This window comes from Melanaphis sacchari, unplaced genomic scaffold, assembly GCF_002803265.2.
Source record: "Melanaphis sacchari strain LSU unplaced genomic scaffold, SCAv2.0 Contig33_pilon_pilon, whole genome shotgun sequence".
NCBI classification, from domain to species: domain Eukaryota; kingdom Metazoa; phylum Arthropoda; class Insecta; order Hemiptera; family Aphididae; genus Melanaphis; species Melanaphis sacchari.
The window spans coordinates 13,732-38,329 of NW_020271205.1; the positions used below are offsets into that span (position 1 = coordinate 13,732).

Genomic DNA, 24,598 nt, shown 5'->3' on the forward strand with positions numbered 1-24,598 from the left:
CAGTTAGGGATAATATTTATATATATATCGATAATGGCCCGACACTAACAAAACGGTACACAATGCGAGTACAATATAATACGTGCATATAATATATATTATGAACTGTGGTTGCATGAGTATGTTTAATAAAGTTCTATATTACAAAAATTAAATCGAAGCAGATTGAATGGTTGCTATATTTAGTCGTAATTGCAGGTGTATAATGAGAGTTATTACACGAAAAAACAAATAAATATTTTCTTAGCCATTACAATATAACCACTACACAGCAGAAGTTAACTCTCTTAATACTGTGATTTCGATGTAAAATCTATGAAATAACAATACGTGTTGTTGGGGGGAGAGAGTTATATCTATTAGTAAGTACGTATACCTAACTGGGTAAGGTTAAAATTAATATTTGCACCTCGCCCAGACACCAAACCAATATTCTGCCGGCGTCCCTGTAACAGGTGTAGGTTTGTACGTATATTGTATACTGTATGGGTTAACGTTCTATTGAATTTCACAGATATTAAAATACACATAGATAATATGATAAATAGAAGAAAACGGGTAAAATATTACCACAACTTGACTACATTGGTTTATAATATAGTTTTTTAAGTTTTTATTATTTATATTCTTGTGTATCATAAGACCAAATACGATCATTGTTTTTAATTTCACTTTTACATTCGCGCAAAAAATAGTTTGCACGTAAAATTTTAAATTGAATAATATTTATCATTTTATTTTAAACTATAATATAAGTGTTAAGTGCAAATTTCAAAAATAATTTTAAGAATACAAAATTTTCTCATATGTTTATAGAATCAATACAGACATAAATCCAAGACGTCTGTATGTAATATTATTTTATATATTTTAATGTATACTTTTATTATGACAGTTTTAAAATTCAAAATGGCCACACAAAATTCTAAAAATAAAATAAACATTTATAATAATAATCATAAAAAAAAAATAACCTTGTCTGACGTTTATCTTTGTTAGTTATTATAGGTATATCTCAATTTGTTTATATTTAGAGATGTTAAAATTATTCATACGTATTATAACTATTATTAATTTAGAAAATGGGATCTCAGATTGCGTAGCTATTTTGATAAAATTTTCACCGTATAAAATTTAAAGCGCATCCATCCGCGGTTCCAATTTTAATTAAATGAATATTTACAATCATTATAATGATACGTTTTATAATTTTTTCACGTTACAGTTTTATACTTTTATGGTATATTTTGTATTTAAAAATCCTTAACTCACCTTAAATGATATTTCATCATCCAAAGAACTTGAGAAGATTTCTTCTCGTGCGTAAGTATATGTTACGAAACAAATTTTAATACAACTTGATTTAATTGTTTTTATATGAATAAAATAAAAATAGAAAAAAACTTTCAAAAACTATTGCTATATAGTGTAGTATAGTAATATAATTATAACTAATATATTATATAAATTATCAACTTTTCTGTAAGAAACCACAGCCTACGCTTTAAATATACTGTATACTATACAGTATATAAAAATGCCTATTTATAATTATGAAAATAGGTATAAATATTCTCTACACTAAAGAGTATTGATTATACCATAACTGCACCCTGTAAAAAACATATTTTATGAAAAAAAAATATTTTAGAAATATACACCATTATTGTTTTGAACATACTTTTACAAACTATCGATAATACAATTATTTCGAAGAAATAGTATCAAATTTACAGCAGGAAGCGAAGTCGATAAGTAACGGTAGCCGGTTGATTAAACTTTAGTAATGTCGTAATGACATTGAATCGAATTAACTAATTATTACAACTTATAAGCATGATCATATATTATATGAACTGTGTAATGTATATATACAAACTAATCTACATCTATAACTGGCTACAATTCTGTGTATATTTAATTAAAGTATTATGATATTGTACATTTGTACGAACTATTTGTATAATAATTACTGGTTTAATAAATAATATAGAGGTATTAATATATATTATGTTTATGTAATATATTTATCTTTTAGAGAAATAAAAAAAAAAAATCATTATTCTAGTCCAGCGGAAACCCGTTCATAACCAATCATATTATATTTATACATATAAATATATATATATATATATATATATATATATTTATAATATGTGCACCATATAGTAATATTATGTTCGGTTTTAAAACCCAATAACAAATTGTTAATGCGTATCGTGGTCCGCGTTATGACAACAGAATTACAATACGAAAAGTTTCTACATTTAAGGCATAGTAACGTATATTATATTGATACACGTAGGTACCTATACATATATATGTTTATATATATAAATACTGTACACACTTTGTTGTTTCAAATGACGTAAAACGTAGAACTTGACGGCTTCTACAGTTTGCGTCGTAGCGGGGAAATTGATATTCACATCAACCAAAATATTGATGGTTTCAATAGTGGTCGATTTGAAATTTATGCATTTATTTAACACGTATACCGTAGTGCGCCCATAATTATCATTATATAGTTTTTACGCCTTTGAAGGACTGCTGCACATGTGTATACGTTTATACGATATGTGTATAGTAATAATACTTATATTTAATAATTTACAGATAGAAATCGATATTCAACTTGGGTCACTGATAATTGACCATTTTACACAGTTGAACGTGATGTATAGTTTATAGCGTAGATGACCCTATTAGGTCTTCAGAATATTTTACCGTGGCAGATAATAATAATTAAGTTATAAGAATGTAATAAGTTACATATCATACAACCATAATACGTTAAATCATGTTTTAAATAGATTTACAATGGTAAACGACATATTATTATACGTGAAATTTGTCAGTGTGGACACTGATGAGATAAAAAAAATAATAACCACAATTAAGAGACCATATCAAGTAAAATATTTCGTCTGTCCTTTTTGTTTCCATCTACATGAACAAGTACTGTGAAGCATAGTATAACAAATAGTAGGTCTCTGAAATCTTATACAATTGTAGATATATGCTGTTAAAATTGAGGTATACAATAATTGGAAATAATCTAATACACATTTTAGCATGTGTTTTTTTTTTTTTATTTTAATCAAAAAAAATTATTAATTGTATTATTTTATTTATTTTTAAAACTATTCAATTATAAAATAGTTCAAAAATACAAAGTTACTATAGGATAGAAAAATAATACAAATCAAAATTTAAAAAATACTTATCACAAAACATGGATCAAATTGTTTTCCTTATCTTGATTTTAACTGTTTAAACACTTATATAGTAAATTATGATTTTAGAAGTGCGGAGAATAATTTTAACTATAATTTACTTCGGGGTCCGAGTAAATAGAGACAATTATGCTCATTACGACAGTATATGTGCCTACATGTATTATTTTTGTTACATAAAGATTAGCCAAAAAACAGACGTTGATAAGAACATCACACTTCATCGATACCATAAAAATTAAACTTTTTCGTTTTCGCATAAGTTATGAAATTAAAACACATTTTAATGTTACCTATTCCATGAAAAGACATACTTAAGATATATATCTTACAGGTTCTACAATAGGCACAATACATAATATATTACGTTTATATAAGGCAGGGAAAAAATATTATTTGAGTTGTGTGACTAAGAATTCACCTATTAATAACACTTAATTTGAGATTGATATGTAAAAAATAAAATAAATTAAGTTAAAAAATCATGATAAAATTTCCTTTTAAGTCTGTGAAAACGATTTCCAAGAAGTGAAGATATATGTAAATCATTTATTAGATAATCGATTTTTGTAGTTTTCTAATACAGTAAAGAAACGTTCATAAAAAAATTGCTGCTTCTTTTTTAATTTTTTCTTCAAATACCAAGGTATTTATGCAGAGGACTAGGGTAGAGACAAAAGGCGGAAAATTTTTAATTTTATAATATGATATTTTGAAATGCTTAAATTCTGTTTATTAAAATTTATTTTTTAACTTATTCCAAAAGTTGAATCCTATACAAACTTTAAAAGTGTTTTATGTTTTAATACCTAGTTAATTTATTGTAGTAATATTTGTTCTGTATAGAAGTTTTAAAATAAAATCTAATCTTACCCATAATATAAAATAACACATTACGTGAATATAATAGCAAGATATTTTATGCCAATAATATTCTATTCAATAATATAGTTAAACTACAAAGTATAGAACTATAAATATTTTATTATTTTCAGACTTTTGAAATACATTTTTTAGTATTATTGTATTTGATTGCATGCAAAGAAAGTATTTTTATTCATCTACGAATATCTGTAAACGTAATGTATAACTTTAAAACCTTTTAAAATACTTACATCAATTAATTATTGAAGTTTTGAATGATACGAAAATAAAAATTTTTATTTTAAGTTAGGTAATTTAAAAAACGAGTAAAATTATGGTAATTTTAAAAAAAATGTTAACACCATAGTAATGTTTAAGAACATTTTTGTCTTTTTATACTATATGCTTAATAAATGTTTGATAAAAATGAATGTAATATAATTATAATTGAATAATACGTATATACGATTGTACTATTGACTACTAAGTTATCAAAAATAAATAATCTCTAAAAAATAATCATTATTTGAATTGCAATGTTTATTATTTTTTATGTCACATAAATACATAATAGAACATTATTATTTTTAAAAGGTAATTCATTTATAATAAATAAACATAATTAGAGTTAAAATCTTAAACAGTGTATAAACGCCATTAATTTATCAACAATGTTTGTTTTTATTTTCATAAACATTTTTACTTTAGATTAGTGAATAATGGCCATGATTTTCAAATTATTATTCATGAGTAAGAAAATCTACCGGAGATTAAATAGAAAACCTATAAGAGTGTTTAATGTATAAAAACCAAATATAAATATTAACAATTTCTTAGAAATTGTTAAAACTTTGTAAATAAATAATTACACAGTTTTATAATGTCATTGTTTTTATATACACCTATTACAATGTAATAATTTATCATATTATGGTATTAATATTATCTAATAATGTAAATTATTATTAAACACAAATGAAAAAAAAACATTAATTTAGTTTTAAATAGTTTATTCGAAATTTTTTTGAAATTTTTATTAGACCTTATTTAAATTATAATTTATAAGGACATATTAACACTACCTAATAATTTGTGTCTTTCATAAAAAAAAATTAATTTGATGTTCTAAATAAAATAAATAACTATACTTAGGTATAAAAAAACACTAGAGTAATATTATTATTTGAAATTATAAAATGTGCAAAATTTAGATGTAAGAAAAAAACGTTCTTTAGTAGCAGTTTTTATATTTTAATTAATTAATTAATTTTAATTTTTTAAACGACTATGATGGTAAAACCTCATATTTAAAATTGAATTATAGGTTTGAAATAATTTACCATTAAATACTTTAATTTAATCCTTAATTTTAATGAATAGGCAAAACGTAAATATTTATAGTATCATTATTATTATTATTATCTTTCTATATTTCTATGTGATATTTAAATTTAATATTTGTAATTGTAGTATTATTATGACTCATGGAAGTTTAATAGCCAAGGACCATAAACTGATGATGGTGTATTCACGTTTATCAAAAATTTTATTATTTGATAATATGTCAATTTTTTTAATCAACTTGTTAAGTTATTAATACATACAGTAATTATTTATTTTTATCGTGTTTGTATAATTTATTGAGCTGTTTAAAATATGATGATTTTATTTACATTAATATTTATCCATATTATTACTACAAGGCATAAACTTATAATATATATCAGAAATTATATAAGTACTTTCATTATCTATTAAACAATTTGTAGTTTACAGAGTAAGTAAAAATCATACTTTATGTTTAATTCAATTAAAATCGTACAAATTCGTACTTATAGTAAAAACTATGTATTTACCTACCTATATACTTGATTTGCTCAAATTAAAATGACCCTAGTAAGACTTTATTGGTAATTGATATTTTTAAAAACTTTTTTAAGAACTTTATTTCTTAACTGAAAATTAATGTTATGGACAAAATATTTACATTGAAAACTATATATGGTTATTATTAATTAATATTTATACGTAGATAGCTTTATAAATGTATAATGTGTAATTTAATGCTAATTTGAAGTAAAAAAAAATAAAGATTTTATGAAGTTTAAAATGAATTATATCTTATTAAATATGAAAATTATAGTGTTAACAAATAACTTAATAGGTATAACTAAAATTTATAAAATTGCTACTCAACTACTACAAAACACCAGCAACAATATCATTGTAATATAATTTGATCAGTGCATTTTAAAATTTTATAATTTATTATAATATAAAATAAACAAAATTTAGTTTGTTATACGTATTCTATCGAATCATCAATGCTCCTAATAACGATATTATTTTATTTGAAATCAGCTTAAAACATTTTATCATTTATTTCTAAATGTGACTGTGGCAAAAATAATAAAGAATATAGTAATACAGATAGTAATTTACAAAACATGCTCGACGCCATTTTTCCATTAATTACGAATTTATACATATTTAGATAATCGACATTTTTAATTATATTTAAGGACTTAAGTAATTCATTGAATTACTTATATATGTTATTTTAATTAAAAAGGGTCATAGAGCAATACTAGCTACTTTTTTTTTAAATAAAAACCATTATTTTAAATTTTAACCGGAGGAATTAATTACTATTATTATTATGGTTTTACAATAATGTGTGTTTTTTGTACCTGTAATCGCTTTTTAAATAGTAAAAACGCTTAAATTATCAAATTTGAGGCAGTTTTTAATAGAATATTGAATTCAATTAGCATAGTAGACATTTTACTTGTGTTTTCCAAATTAGTTTAGGAAAAACAAATGTTTACGCATCCCCAGTTTAAAAAAAATGTATTCATTTTTTATTTTTTTTTATTTTGAGGTATCTTAGTTAAAATTTGAAGAAAAAGTAATCAAATAATCAAAACTTGTAAGTTATAGATAATATTTCTAGTTTGTAATAACAGGTTTAGAATATATTGGGGTTATGATGATTTGGAAACTATAATAATTAATATTGGTTAATTATTATTTTAGAATTGTCCAAGTATCTATAATAAGTACTAACAGACTAAATATTTTATCAATTTTATGTTTTATGTAAATTTGCTTAACTATTATAAAGGATTATTAAATATTGTTCTTAGTAGTTAGTACATATATTTTAACTACTTAAAAACAACAGAAACTATTTGTTTAAATTTCGACTAGGATAAAAAATAAATAAATTATTTAACAAATTAGAGTAGGTAAATAAGAGAGATTTTGAAAAAAAAGTTGATATGCCTACAAAACGTCCTGTAAATTTTTTCGATTTCAGTATTTAATAACATGGTTTTTAAGTCTTAAAATTTTAACTACCAAAAAATGAATAAATACATTATTAAAGGATGTAAAGGGAATGAGCATGTTTGATGAATCACTCTGTATATACTTGTACTATAAATTACGAATCAGACATGATGATGGTTATTAATAATTTAAAAATAAAATGATTTATTATTCTTTATTAGTAAAGTTATTGCCTTACGGTCTTTATGAATACTGTACTTTAAATTGTAGAAGTCAACGCCGTATCATTGAAAAAAAAATTAAAACTCACTAGACATAGTAAATACCAGCCGTAATCCGGAGAGCCACATGCGCATGTGTGTCGTATGTGTTGCGTACCAAAAGGAAACGGTAGAATAATAAAAAAATGAATAGTTACTTGAAAAATGTATATGTACACATTACACATAAACTACAATTGCATACATCGTCAACCCTTTTTTCGTTATTTTTATAATCGTTTAGCAAACATTTTAGTTCCATCTGCAGGTACGGAAATAAACATCCTCATAGTGTATAACGGCGGGAACACGTGCTACGAAAGTATCGGACTGAAACTATTTTAAGCACTTCCCTACTCAATAGTCACCCCCCTCTAGCACGCATGCTCAGACCGGTAGACGGCTGTTTTGTTTAGCCAACACTATATTTTTTTTATTTTTTTTTTATGGAATTGTTTGTATACAGGAACTACACTCCAAGATGTTACGAAAGTTTTCCCGTTTACATATAAATCCTGTATACAAATAATAAAACAAAAACGAATAAAAATTAGAAAATCTTAGTACAAAAAATAACCCAAGAGAACTTAAAATCTCTCGAAATACGTCTATAATGTTTTCTAGTAGTGTTTAATACAACGGTTAACTTATATATTTTATCAATGCATCCAAAATAGTATTACATTATTAATATACTATTGTATTTGATATTTTGAAGAACTTACTAGTTTATAGAATATAGATATTATAAACATACATCAAATAATAAATTTAAAGATGATTTTTTAATACAAAATGTTTGTGATATTAATCATTAATTTTACTGATAATGATTCAATAACTTATCGATTGTTTTGAAAATGGTTGTAAAATCATATTTTTAATATTAAAGTATACTATTTTATTTTTATCTAACTATCTAATCAACATTTTGCATATTAAATTTATCTAAATTTACATAATATATATTGCTAATTAACTTATATTAAATATTTAATTATACACTAACAACATTTACTAATAACCGCATGTACTTACAAAGCAAAAAAAATTGTAAGTATAGGTATTCATTATATATGCTATAGCTGAAACATAATTTATTTATTATTAAACTTAAGGTTAATATAATACATAATATATGAGTGATACTTTTAAGATGAAAAATTGTTAAATTATAAATGTACTTAAAATTCATGAAAAATACATTACAATATAAGTAGGTATATGAACTTGTAGACTTTTACTCTAAAAATAAAATTCTGCAATCCACGAATGCTACTCAATAAGCTTGACCTAGTTTTTTTAGTGAAATTGTACTTTACAGTTGTACATTAACGTTTTAAAGCGTGGTAAAATACCATAAGTAAACAATAATATATTACATTATAATACATAAATAAATAATGCATCACAATTGCTATTTTTAATTTAGAAAGTATTTGAGCATTTGCTTAATTATTCAAAGACGTTTGAGTACGATTTGAATATTTATGAGTTTTATAGCCTTTTATTAATACATTTGGAACCTATACCTTGTGTTAATAACAATTCTCCCAGGGTTATTAGATAAATGTATGTATATATATATATATATATATATATAAAATTCTTTATTTTATTTTATCAATTACTAAAATATTTACAATTGATGAATGAAAATAGACAAGAAAAGTCAACTTTCAGACAGCGAAACTCTAGTTATTTTAGTAAATATGCTAATTTGAATGGTTGAATCGTTTATAAGATAATACATTCATTTGAAAAGAGCATATTAATTATTATTTTTACTTACGCATAAATATTAAATGTTAACTTGGTAAATATAAGAACGGTCATGAAGATCAAATATAAATTATAACTGAATAAATATAAAAATAAACCAATCTATAATTGTATATTATTTATGTTGATAGGAATTCGTGATTTCATAACATTATCCTTCTTTAATAATTATTACTATGATTTCTTGACTGTTGCGCCATTATAGCTTTAAAAACAACCTAAACATTTTTATCATCGGAATGCTTTCTCAAATTAATTTCCCACGGTCCAACAAAATCTATATAATACAGGTAATTTCGTAAAACACATCGATCGTTTTAATAATGCGTGCATAAACGCAAAAAACAATTTATCATAATAAAGGATAAAACGACTTTTGGCAGAAAACTAAATATAAAACACAAGCTTATAAATTACCTTTGAGGTCGCCTACTCGAGGAGCTTTCGCCATGCAGTCACTTAACGGGCGCCTGCTGGAATAGTTTCCAAACGAGCTTATTGAGTGTCTTCGTCCCCCTCGAACTGTCGATTTCAGGTTGCTGTACCGTACGTCACCACTGCTACTGAAGAATACGTCACCGTCTGGTTGTAAATCACAGTGAACTAAATCGTGTTGTAGCGAATCCTATAATACATAAATCAATTAAAATGAATGTCCATCAATTGTTGGTAATAATTTTTAAAATAAACGTTACATTTATGATATTGCTCACTGTGATTGACACGACCGTAAAAAAAAAAAAATATCTTTGCAATAGTGAGTATCGAAGATTATATTTTATATATATACATGTATATAAGTGTATAGTAATCACTAATTTAATATCGATGTAATACACCTAATCATTTAGCCATATGAGTGAACTTAAAATATATGTATAAATATTATATAAAAGGGAAGGTAATGGTTAATATTAATCACTGTCGACAATTATTTGAATATCAAGTGGATAATTTAAAAATAAATATGATGAACAATACATATATATATATAATATATATAATACATCTCTTCTATGCACATTAAAAATTACATCTAATTTATAAACATACGATACTAATATCTGTTCATTAAAAAGTACTGTGGCTATATTTAATAAACTTAATTAGAATAAAAAATAAAAATGCAATATCTGCATTAATTATCCAGTATTCAATAATAAGTAAAAATATATAACGTGTATTATAAAAAAAAAAAAATGACAAAATGCCAGTAAATAAATTTAAATGCTTGAAATAGGTTAAAAAAACTAAAACACTAAAAAAATTAACAATTATAAAACAGTAAACGATTAAAAAAATTATTCGGTTTTAAGCCCTCTGTTAATAAAATATACAATTCCTTAAGTTCGATGTTTTCAATGTTTAAAATTATTGGAAAAATCAATAATATTCTATTATATTATCCATTGTTTAAATGTGTATAGTATATAAGTATAGGTATACAGTTTTTTTTGTCAATTTTTTATCTTAACCTTCGCCTTGAAATATATAAATGAGTGCCAAATAATCCGTCTACCCGTCAGTTTGAGCTAATGATAAGAAAAAAAACCCTTTGCCAAAGATGTTTTCGTTTACCAAGGATTGTTTTATAAAATGTAAAAGATAAGAAATATGAGGGATCACCTTTAAAATTTAACCCTATTGTGTATAGTTGGGTTATTTTTGGATTATATCGTTTATGTTTATACAGTTGTTGAGTTGTGCAAGAAAAACTATTTGTCGGACTTTTATGACTTTCCAAACAAATAATTATATATTTATTAGTGTTCACTTAAATCTTATTTTTTTTTTTTTTTTTCTGTAAGTTATACTACTGTAGATTAATAGCCCAGCAGCTGTACAAGTTATACATTGCAAAGTTTAATAATTCATGATAATAAGAATTTTAAGAACAACAAACGATTTAGTTTGAAGTACCTAAGTATCATTGATATTTAATCAATAGTATTGTCATTACTAATAACTTATAAGTAATTTTTCAGTGGTCAGCATTTTTCCGCAAATTATTCCTGATTTATTGGACTATTTATTGGTAGATCGCCTTATTTTGAGCTTATACAGTTATACATGACTAAATAGTAAATTGCATATAATATATTTATCAATAATTTAGTAGGTTAATCTGATGGTCGCGATTGAATATTTGAGCATTAAGTATAAATATATATTGTATTATCCACAATATTACATATTATTCTACACTTTTTAAAAAACATTTTAATTCTTTCTGTATGCTAAACGTTTTATATTTTGTATAAAAACAATAATTTTCCTTGTAGTAAAGTGACGTAAGATTAATGTTTAAAATGACTGCGTTATATCATCATTCATCAGTCTTAAATCTCAACCTGTCATATGTATAACTTACCTACTAGTAAACACGCCATTCACCCTATTTATTCAAGAATCTTTATAGTGTTCTAATTTCCTTAGTCCTCAGTCTTCACAAATATACACGCGTTAAACATAAATTCGTAATATTATTTTATAAATTTCAATGTTTTATAATTATATTTAATAGATTTAAAATTTAAATCATTAAGTAACAATATAATGATTGAACATTTAAACAACCATTGAATTGTTAATGAAATATTATACTTGAAGAAAACAATAGTCAAAAGTTTAAAAAATAATACACAGATTTCATTATAAAAGTGAAGACTTTATATTAAAATTAAATTATTTGACTGATTGGATAATAATAGAATTAGTTTAAAGGTTTAATTTAACATATTTCAGTATACTCATAGTAGTGATTAAATATATACGAGTACACTACTATAATAAGTAATAGCTAATAATACTATATTCAACGCAAATACATTGATATAATATAAAATATAAAACGAATGTACTTATAGGTCCGAATAATATTTTCTTGTATTAGTGTAATCTTAACAATTTATATCATTAAAATTTATATTTTTTAAATTATTTATAAAAAAATTAAACAATAGTAACAATTAACTACAGTTAAATTAAAAGTAAAGTTAAATACAACTTAACTTTGGCATAATATAGTGTTAACCGTTTGACAAGAGCTAATAAATTAATACAATACAATGATAGCCGCAAAAAATCGAAAACCTATTTCATAAAATACAATAATTAATTATAATTCACACATATAATTTTGATTGATAAAAAAAATTAACTGGTAAAAAATGTTGACCAAATATATAAGGTTATTTTTTACTACTAACATTTTAACTTACTAAATTTACTGAGCCCGCATATTTTCATATAAATTATGTTATACTTAAAACATCGATTTATAATCATAAAAGAATACCAATATTTATATCTGTCGACCAAAAATGTATTGCTTATATATTTTTATTATAAAGACTCAATTTAGTTGAATGCATTGATCATAATATTGTTTAGATTATAAGTCTTTATGTGATTAAATCTTTAGCGATAAATTATAATTATTAATAAGAATAAAAACCTTACCTTGTGACCGGTGCTAGCGTGTCTCCTGTGCTTAACTGATGGTGCTACGTCTGCTGGCCTAGGTTGTCCCATCACCAGTAATCTGGCTTCTTCAATGTTAGCGCTAAAAGACCTCGTTAGGCACTTGTTACCGCTCCTATCTGTCTTTCTGGTCCTGCCCATCGATCCCGTCTCTGTTTTGTTCCTGGCCATCCTCTGCCTATCAACCAGCGGGACAACCCTCCGTAACCCTTGGTTCAACGCAAAATAAGATGGGTTGTCTACAATGATAAACAGTTATACATACATATATATATATATATAGTTATCTTTTTTATATATACACTTCATTCACAATACTCGTTGATTATTTATTTTTTACACGCCTATTTTAGGGATTATTTTTTTTCTGTAGGTACATGTTTGAAATACTAATATTATATTTTTGTGTGAATAATGAATATATATATTATATATAGTAGGTATACGTATTATGTACTGCGTATACAATATACATATTTTTTTCTTCGTAAACAATGGTATAATGACGTTGTCCAGATTGAATCTTTTCTTTGGGGTTATAATTTTTCGGTAGGCTGATGGTAACCGTCCGCGTACACGCTGTTCGTAAACGATTTACACATGGCACCAATCGTGTGTGCAATACTTCCCCCTCCCGCATCTAACCATTCAGTTTGGGTCATAAAAAGACCGACCTTCTGGGGCTCTATTGTACAAACACGCGGTCGTACGTCTTTTGACTCGCCGCGCCGTCACTGACAGGAAACCGGACCCGCCGTATACCAGACATCTTGACTGAATTTTGAGGTGAAATACGAATATCGGGAAATAATAATCCGACTATACACAATTCCATATTTAACGAATGTTGGCTACGTACGCGGTTTTTGGAGTCTACAAACGGAGAACATTAAATACATCCGGATGTATAGTGTTTATATATGTTGGTAACTACGAATATATTATGCTTAATATAACACGTCATCGTGGATTAATATAATCTCGATGGAACAAGCGTGCTCAATGTACCCGTGGGTATATCTAAATATTACGCGAATCATCTTTTCCAGCCGCCTTTCAAAAATACTATGAGATTTATAACGTTATGCCAACAAAACCACATTTGAAAAAATGGACGTAAATAATATCGCTCGGGTCGTAGGATGGTACCAGTTATATTATATCTCTATATGTTTAGAATATTAGTTTTAATGTATAAAGAATGCATAAATCGTAAGTAATATTTTAATGTAAAATAATTAAATAATAGTTAATTATTATGGTATAATAATGTTCGGCGTTATATTTAATAGATGATTTTAATGGTAGGACAACAACGGATGTATACTTATATGTATAATGAGATCTCCGTGCGGTGGCACACTAAAACGTATGTAGTCGGTGGCCCTGCTGTTTAAAAAAAATGTAATCGTTTTGAAAAGAAAACGTTTTATAAATATATTATGATAATAATAATAATAAAAAAAAATTATATATTATAATCGATTAAGTATTTCTAGTCACGGGGATGTTTTATATGCAGGAAGGGCAATTTAATGGGCATTGTGTGTGTGCACGCGCACGCGTGCGTGTGAGCCTATAGATATATAATATATAGTGTGGTGGTCTTCTTGTTTACTATGCACACGAGTGCATATGTAGCGCATAAGTTATTATTGAACATAATATTGTAGTAAAACTATCTTCAATGCTACTTACCCATTGCCGTATCCATTATACCACCAATTCTCAGGAAATCTATAAAAAAAATAAAAGAATATAACAACACATGATATGAAATTATTTATTATTAACAGTATACAATTATATGTAAGGATATATAGAATATTATTTCGTTATTATTATACATTATTATTTATTACGAACAATGGTCCGAACATCGATAATTTAGAAATTTAGGATACATAATATACATTAGATTGGACGTTTGTTTTTTGAATCAATCAATGACAATTTAAGTGGAAAGTTAAGATCAGGGATTCATAATTGTGGTGCCGCAAACTTGGATTTAAGTCGACAGAAAATATAAACATAATATTATTTATATACGTTTTCTACAATATTTAAAATATAATTAAAACCGGGGAAGTCGCACTGCTGAGTAAGTTGAATAGAAGGCGTCGAAGACACAAATTTAGAGTATACTGTGTACCTACTTCATAATTCAGTAATAACTGTAATAGTGTACCTAATAAATGTGTTACATTTGAATTCAATGATAAATTATTGTAAATACGAAAAACTACTTCAAAATGGAGATAGCTATATATATATATATATTATATATATATAGTGATCCTAAATTTCTGAGGATAATTAATTGTATATTTACATTATAATATTGTTAATAGTAATTCATTTTAGTAATAGCCATACGACAAGTTTTATTGATTTTAACAAGTTTTTTTTTTAAATAAATCGCATACCTATATTATATAGTAATAATTTCATACAAGTATGTAATAGCTGTTATAAACTTAAGTCAATACCAATGTAGCAAATACTATAAAACAATGTAAATATGATAGTGTAGATTTACGGTATAAATAACTTAAAGTAAATATTTAAAAAAAAAATTTGTGTATAGTAAATAATAATAATATAAATTATAATTACAACTAAACGAGAAAATAAACAAGATTCTAAAGCATATGATAATATTAGTGTACATGTGTACTGTGTACACATGAAATTTGAACAGAGATTTATTCAGGTTCAATAATGTTTAACTATCATTACCTTCGACCAGTTCAACCGTAAAAAAAATTATTTTCAATCATGCCACGTTAAAGTATAGTAATATGTATGTTAAAAAGGTTGTTAAAACTTGATTATTATATAAATTCGATCATTTGTGTGTATGATAAATAAATATAATATGATATAAATGATACAATGATACATTCACTGTATTGTTTTCCATAATTTTTTTGATCTTGAACTTATTATTATTTATATTTTTCTGCTTTGTAACCCACTTAACTCACCCTAAGCTTAAACTGGTTAAACATTTATCAAATTATATTAAACCGAAAATTGGAATTATTATTTTTACATTAATTATTGCTCTATTTTGATTAAATAAATAAAAGTGTTGGTGGTGAAAAATTTTTAATTCTTACAAATAATAATTTTTGAATTCCTATAAAATAAATACCTAATAACTAAAATCGTACTTTTTCGATTAAATATTCAATTTAATCAATATTTAAACTTGTAATAAACTAATAAATAAATTTAGATTTTGCAAACGCTAAGATAACGTTAAACATAATATATAAAAAAAAAAAAAAAACAATAACGAAATAATTAAAACCATTTAATTTTTTTGTATATTAAAAATAAAATATATTTTTCCATTTATATTGAGATTGTCGTTTTTCCAAGTGTTTTATAATAATCTTAGCACAAAATATACAAATCCTGGCTATAATGCTATTCCAATTAAATATTATTGTTACATTTTTATATTATTGGTATTTCATTTAAAATAAATAGAAAGTTAACATTACACCTTTTAGACCTTCATATGGCCCCACATCATAATATGACGCTTATTGCGCAGTAGGCTTTTGTTAAGAATTTTATACCCGTATGGCGTATACTATTTGTTTCCGTAATACTAATGTAGTAATGTACTAATGCATAACATGGAAAATTTTACGCGAAGAATTCATTTTCCTTTGTTATTTAAGACTCTGAGCAAAGCGATATGTATTGATTTTACATTTATAATGTATTTTTTTTTTCTGATAAAAATTTGAAAAATGTTTCGATTTTCAACATTGAGTGAAATTTTAAATAGGGAATTTGATCAATTTTATACTTTAGAGTTAAAATAAAAATTTACAATTATTTTAAAAATAATAATTAAAAACAAAAAAAAATTAGTTAAAACGGGAATTTTTATACAAAATCAGTTTTTAGGGTAACATAAAATAAATAACAGTAGATATTTGAAAAATCAACCTAATGTTTTTGTTGATATTTTATAAACTTAGTTTACTTTTCATAATTATTTTTGGGCTCTTTTAGAACTATTTATAGATATTTAAAATATTCAATTTTTTTTTTATTGTAAGTATAAATATTGATCAATACATTTACACTGGGTTAAAATATTTGAAATTTAATTCGTAGTACCTAATAAGTTATTAATTTACAAGTTACAACCATTAAAAATTAAAATTAAATTGTCCCAATAATATATTTTTAGATTTTGAGCGGAACGATACATGTATTGATTTTACAATTATGTGTGTTTTTTTTGTCTGCCATAATCTTTTGAGGATTCTAGTAACAAAGTGAACCTAGTTAATCCTTTAGTCTTTAGGTAGTCAGAAGAAAAAATTCTTAACAATTTTTTTACAATCAGAATGACCAAAAAAAAAAAAAAAAGAACTAAGAAAAAACAAGAATTTTTACTCAAATCCAATTTTTGACAAAATCGAACAAACTCTTTTTTTGGAGTAACTCAAAAACAAATTACTGTAGACAATTCAAATTTTCACAAACTATTTAAATGATTATTTTATATTAACTATGCAATTTTCAAAATATTTCGACTATTTTTGAGCTTTTAATAAATTTTGATTAAAAATTATTGGTGTGTAAAATAAATTAGAAATACTTAAAAATGTAATACAAAGCTCTACATAGGTTTTTAATTTCTTAATTAAAAAATATCGATCGTATATAATTTCTATGTTTTATTATAAGCGTTTAAAGTTTGAATTTTTATGAAAAAAAATCATTAAAAATCAAAAATATACTAATTATTTTGTTGTTAGAAATTTATAAAAAAAATTTTTTTTTATACCTAAAATTTGAAAATTTAAAACAATGCTTTTTATTAGTTTTTAATTTATATATGAAAATAATTTTACAGGAAGCCAAATTATCAACAAATGTTTACATTATCATTTTCATTGCATAATAAAATTTTCAAAATTGCGTAAGCTTTTTTGATTTATTTATAGATACAACAAATTTTGATTTTTTTTTTTTTTTTTTTTTAAATATGAATAAAAATTATTTGCTGTGTCAAAATTCTTAAAAATTTAATTCAAGATCCCATATAAGTTGTTTTTATATTTGAATAAAAATATTAAAATACATAGGTACAATTTTTTTTTTTATTTATATGCATTTAAAATTAGATTTTTTATGAAATTCGTCAAAATCATGAAAAATGCAAACAATTTTATCGTTAAAAATTCATAAAAACTTTTTCATTTTATAACTAAGTTTAGAAAATGTAATTCAATAAAGTAGTTCATATACTGAAACCATAAAATATAAAGAATAAATAATGATAATTATTTTTTATAGGCATTTTAAGTTCAAATTTGGACGAAATTACTAATTTAAATAAAAATAACAATGTTAATTATTTTTTATAATTTCATAACATTATTCACGATGAATTAAAACTTTTACGTATATATTATATTATTATGAATTTTAGTATTTTACTGTATACTTATAATGAAGTTATTGATTTATTTTAAGATATTTTATATTTATACAATGAATCTATTTTTACTATTTTACAATATTTTATTTAATTTTGATTTATAAAAAAGTTGATATTATAATATGGTAAAAATATAAATTAGTCATAATAATATAATAAATGCAATATTTTTGAAAACAAATATATCCACCTACCTTAGTATTATAAAAGTAAAATAAATGACTTTAATAACTATGATTTATGAATATCAAAAAAATACATGAAATATATAGTTTGTGACATAGGTTGACGGTCTCTGCTCAGAATAGTTTTTCGTATAATACAAATCATTGCATTAAAATGTAACACATTCATTAACATTAATCCACTCAACACTTACTTTAGATAGACTGACTTGTCAACCATTTTTAATGTTAGAATGAATTGACAATTTTAAAATGTTCTTAACCTGATTCTAATTTAAATATACAAAATTCCAATATTTTTAAAATGATATTGCATATTTGCATGCAATTAAAATTATATATAGGTACATAAAAGTTTTAAGTCTCCAAAAATAATGTTTTAAAATTATTAGAAAATATAATCAACGCTTCATAATTAACATTTTTGATTTCGTCCCCATTTCAACTTCAAAATAACTATAAAAATATTAAATAAGTTTCTCTTATGAACAGCTAAAATTCAAAGTTTAAAAAAATTGATTATTTGAACGTAAAATAACTATTTTAGTTATCATGATATAATTTATAACTTCATAGGTAAATTGTTTATTTTAGATTTTTGCGAAGTATGAAATAAAAATAGATAGTTAAAAGTGTATTTTGATTTTATGTACCTAAATACCAACAAATACTATGAATTATTTGCATAATTATTGTGATTACTGACTTAAGTACCGTATTATTTTTTTAGTACCAACCAAATTTTAAAACCACCAATTTGAATATAGTCCTTTTTTATTTATATTTTTTAAACATGAATAAACAGAACAATTATTTTTAACATTTTATGTGCCCATTACACAATTTATATTACTAAGTATCGGTATTTAGAACGTTTAAGTGTAAGTTGTTTTTTTTTACATCCTCTCATTACCAGAAAACTAATGGACAATGTTAATGGTTATGTGTTTGAATTTAAGGAATTTAGACTCAATTGATTACGTTATAGAACACATGTGCACTTTATCATAAACTGTTATTGTATTCGTTCTAGATTTAATCTATGAACATCATTAGATCGTCAATGATTGATACATTCTTTTATTGAGATTGAGAAGTGGTATTTCGAATAACGTATTATTGACCTGTTAATGATTGCATATGGCTTTAGTGGCAGCATAATCGTAATTATTATAATATACTAGTAACCTATCCGTCAAAAATATGTTTAATAAAAATTATTTTAATTTTGAAATGGAAAACAAAATATGTTTTTTATACGGGTACTCAAATATTAAGTATTAAATATATAATTATATTTTTTGGTTATAGTATAATTAGAAAATTATTATTGACTTCGTTTCTGATTAATATTATAATTATACAGACATTTTCAATTGTCTATGTGAGTATAATATTTCAAGTACTACTATACCTCTCTATTTATAAATAAAATGTTACATTTAATATGTTAACTTGGTACAATATCTAAGAATGAATCATACAAAATATTATTTTCTCCGCTAACAAACATTAAGGTTATATTATTATTTATAACTTATATAAGTTATATTGAATGCAACGGGTAATGATTAATGAAGTAATAATATAATAATAATAATGTATTATAAGTATGATTAATGTCGGTATAATAACGTTTGTACTCAAAAACTAATATTTTTATTTTAATTCTCACACATTATATTTAAATAATGTGTTGAATTCATATTAGATATTTCGATTACTTTTTCAATTTATTAGTTCCTCACAAATTAAATCATTATTATCTTGTTCAAAAATGACAAATTGAAATTAAGGAGATTGGAAGCGGCTATTTTCTGTCTTTGTCTAACACACGTGTAACATAGGATTATAGACGTATTCTATTTCCAACGTACAAATTGATATAATGAAGCGATAAGAATTATGAAAACAGATATGAATTTGTCATCAAGTCCAGGGGCGTCATTTAGGGGGGGGATCAGGGTATGTGGTTGCACCCTTTACTTTTAAAATAATATACTAATTAACCTGCGTCCTGCTGAAATAATTCTCAAGATTAAATCTTCTTAAATTGTGTTTTAATTTTCATATTGACAATTTTTCAACAATGACATCTATGTACATTGTACAGTCAATTATTATGATTGTTAATTATTTATTATATTTTAGTTTTTAAATTGATTTTTACTGTCTATTTATATTGATGCGTTAATTAGGTCCATGAAATGTATGGAAATAATTAAAAGCAGGATAATGCGTACATATACGTACATATATCTACTTTTATATGGCCTGATGAAATTTCAAAATGGCCTGCTTGGAACCTCGCACACCTAAAAAATAATCTGAAATGACGCCCCTGGTCAGTCTACTTTAGATCGACTTTCTCACATTTTTGATTTTTTGATTTAAACTTCTCCAAAAATTGAAATATGTCAATTTTTTAATATATCATTTTTAGGATTTTTGGAAAATAATATCAAAATGTGAGAAAATCGATCTAAAGTAGACTTGACCACAAATTCATATCTGTTTTCATGATTCTTATCGTTTTATTATATCAATCGGTACGTTAGAAATAGAATACGTCTATAATCTTATGTTACATATGTGTTAGACAAGGACAGAAAATATCCGCTTCCAATCACCTTAACAGATCGTTATATTAAACAAAATCAAAACATCAAATACATATTAACATTTACTTGATGGTTGATTCTGCGTGTACCTATACGGCTATACATAAAATATATTAAATTGTTGCCAATTGCCATGTTGTATATTATGTACACATGCATATTGTTTACAGATAATACTATAAAATTGGCGAAGCTATGGCTTTTATGGGGGGAGGCTGACAGGTTATACACTCACAAATTTAAAATTAGCCATTAAAAACTCGCAATTTAATTATTATTGAAACAGACACCTGTAATAAACTTATAATTTTTTATAAAATAAATAAATAAATAAATTATCAAACCAAACCAAACCAGTATACACCCATGAAAATATTCAAGTCAGTTGATTCATTTTTTTTATTTTACAAAAAAATAGAGCTTCAGCTTCAGTAAGTTTATTGTTATCTACTTATGTACACAAACTACGTTCTATTTTAATTATATTTTAAACTGATGTTTATATAGTTTTGCTTATAAATTATAAAATAAAATTTTTTTTATAAATACGTATTATGTTGTTAACTTGTAACTGGATTATCATTCTAGTGATTTTTATTGTTACAATCCTGTTAGGATGGTTTTTTTTTATCGACATTATACAGGTCAAAAGATTACGTTAAACTAATCATATTTACACTGATTAATAAACAAGATGTTCACCAAAATGTTTTAGGATCTATGTATAAATATCCTAATGATCACGTTCCGACAATTTAATAGGTAAGTAACGAGATAGCATAACGACTATTGTGTACTGAAAAATATTAAAATATTATCAATAATGAGAGTTATTTTGGATAGTACTACACTTTTATGTTTTGATTAAACATTTATAATAACTTTTTTGTCCTTTAAAAGAAGCGTATTTATTGAAGACTAAATTTTAGAGCATATTATAAAATATATACAACTGATCCGATAGCACTTTGACATAATATATTAGATTTATGTAAGTACAACATGTATACATAAATACAGTATAATTTATAATATAATATTATTATAATGGTTATCCCGTGTCGATCAATCTCATTAATCGCACGTTGCCGTGTACAATAATCTCGTTTGGAATATCGTTATAAAATCTTATTTTATATCGAGGTGCCTGTACGGTTTGTACATATCCAACATCTGGTGACGATGGCGTGCAGCATCACACACGCACACACACATACGCGCGCACACACACACTCACACACACTATACAAACGGGTTGGCTATTGAGTATGTTGTCAATCGCGCGTTTCGAAAAAGAAAAAAACGAGGGGTCTTTCTGCTCTCAGACGACGACGACGACTTAAATTGAAAGACAATCAGAACCCGTGGCGGCGGGCTGGGTCACGAAAAACGTGCGGCTCAGTCGGTTTAATACCATTACAATGTCATACGCAGTCACCGTTTTACTGCTACAGCGAGACAGCTGTACAATAATGGTACACAAGTATATTATACATGATTATAGATCTCGGACCCGGGCGGCGAGGATTTCGGACACGCGGGCGAACGCATCCAGGATGCGGTTCGTTAATCCAATGAATAAAAATTGTAACGCGCGATTACGACGGTTGGCCGCTGATTTAATTACTGGCAATTAAAAATCATCGGACAAATCGTCCGGTCGATTCCAATCAATTTCGTTTCTGGAAACGCATGCACCGCAGTTCACGGCGCGTTGTACACATCGTACAACAGTAATAATAATAATAATAATATGATTAATAAGTTTGGCAACGCAATCGTGTTGTACGTTAATCGGAGGCTCGGCTACCGTACTCACCAGTTACGACGGGTCAAAGGTGCGGCCGTGTGAGGATAACACTGACATACAATAGCGTGCGTGTGTGCGCGAGTGCGTATATACAAAATACAAAAATTTTCAAATTCTACGTTATGATAATTTTATAATACTGCAGACATACTGGTCTGGGGACGGTTCTATGATACGGCTACTGCAGTTGTAGTGATAATAATTTGTACTCGCTAATAAACAAAACACTGTATAATGTGGTTATACTTAACGAGATAGTGGGCAAGGGATGTCTATTAATAATTATTATTATTGCGCGCGTGTAAAAAAAAAAAAATAATAAAGAAAACAACACGCACTTCTATTATACCTATGCTAAATATTTGTATGTGTGTGTGCGTGTATACCTATATCGCGTAATTCATTCGTTTGACCAGCGTTTCGTGTCGAGAATGAAAATATATTATTCGAAAACCGAAATAACGCCCGTACAATACGGGTTTCGGGCGTTTATTCTGTGAAGCGTATTGGTCAAATTGAACCGTGTCATGAACTGTTATCGAAATAAACGTACCTGGATTGTTTTTTGAGATCTCAAAAGCACATCTCTCCTCTCGGCCGCTTCGAAAACACCGTTAACAAGCAGTCGACGACGACGGAGACGAAGACACGATTGTAATGATGGCAATAATAATATTATGTGTTTGGAACGCGTGTGCGTGCGTACGGCCGAACAGCAACGAATAATAAAAACGAGCTGAAAACAAATCACGTCCTACGCCCCCGACAGTTGGCGTCGACTACCGTATTCACATGTTATATTCGGTTGAGGATGTAAAACACACGCCGCCCATTGTACGCAACGCACTGCGCAAGATGCGCGCGGCCGAGGCATTTTTACACGACGGACCGAAAACGCCGCCCGCTGCAGCGGTGATTGCGCTAATACGTCGGCGTTTCTGTGTCCCGTATACAATCGGTGCGAGTCTTATATAATAATTCTAGGCATATACCTATTATTTTATTTATTAAAAATATCGAAAAACACAAACGCAAATCGAAATTTATTGTTATTTTTATACATAAAATGTGATAATATTAAGTAATATTATTTATTACATTATACATACACACATCACATATATAAATTATATATTTATATATATAGCAAGTGTCATGAATCATGATAATATGCGTATATTGTAAAATTGAGCATAATATTATATTAATATAATTTCATCCGTATGCTCGCCATAACATGCGCTTATTGGATGACGAGCTTGCAGCATCTTGTTTTTTTCATACTATTAATTATTTGTTGTCGCAATAAATAGTACTTACCTATCATTATTGTTATTGTTGTTATATTATTGTAAATTATTATACATTATTTATATCTATACTGATCGATTTCGAATATAGTATACACGACAATATTTGGTATTTGGTTTTCGGACTACGCATCTATGGATACAATTAGTCGAATCAACGACATCGTTAAAATTATCGACATTTTTAAGCTATAAAAACAATAACCATACAATAAATCATATGAATATTTTGCATTTTAATAAAGTACATTTTTTATTTTATGTACAGATTATTAAAAGT

The 24,598-nt window shown here is 25.4% G+C and overlaps 1 protein-coding gene across 1 annotated transcript in view; it reads right to left on the reverse strand.

Moving 5' to 3' along the window:
* LOC112596678 (phosphoinositide 3-kinase adapter protein 1) overlaps window positions 1-23,813 on the reverse strand; it is a 36,132-nt gene extending 12,319 nt beyond the window's left edge. Inside the window, exons 1-4 of the mRNA XM_025342440.1 lie at window positions 23,562-23,813; window positions 14,615-14,653; window positions 12,896-13,155; window positions 9,851-10,058 (exon numbers count right to left, since the gene is read on the reverse strand). Coding sequence (XP_025198225.1) covers window positions 9,851-10,058; window positions 12,896-13,155; window positions 14,615-14,630 — 484 coding nt within the window. The 5' untranslated portion in view covers window positions 14,631-14,653; window positions 23,562-23,813. The remainder of the gene's footprint in view (window positions 1-9,850; window positions 10,059-12,895; window positions 13,156-14,614; window positions 14,654-23,561) is intronic.
* Between the last annotated feature and the right edge of the window lie 785 nt (window positions 23,814-24,598).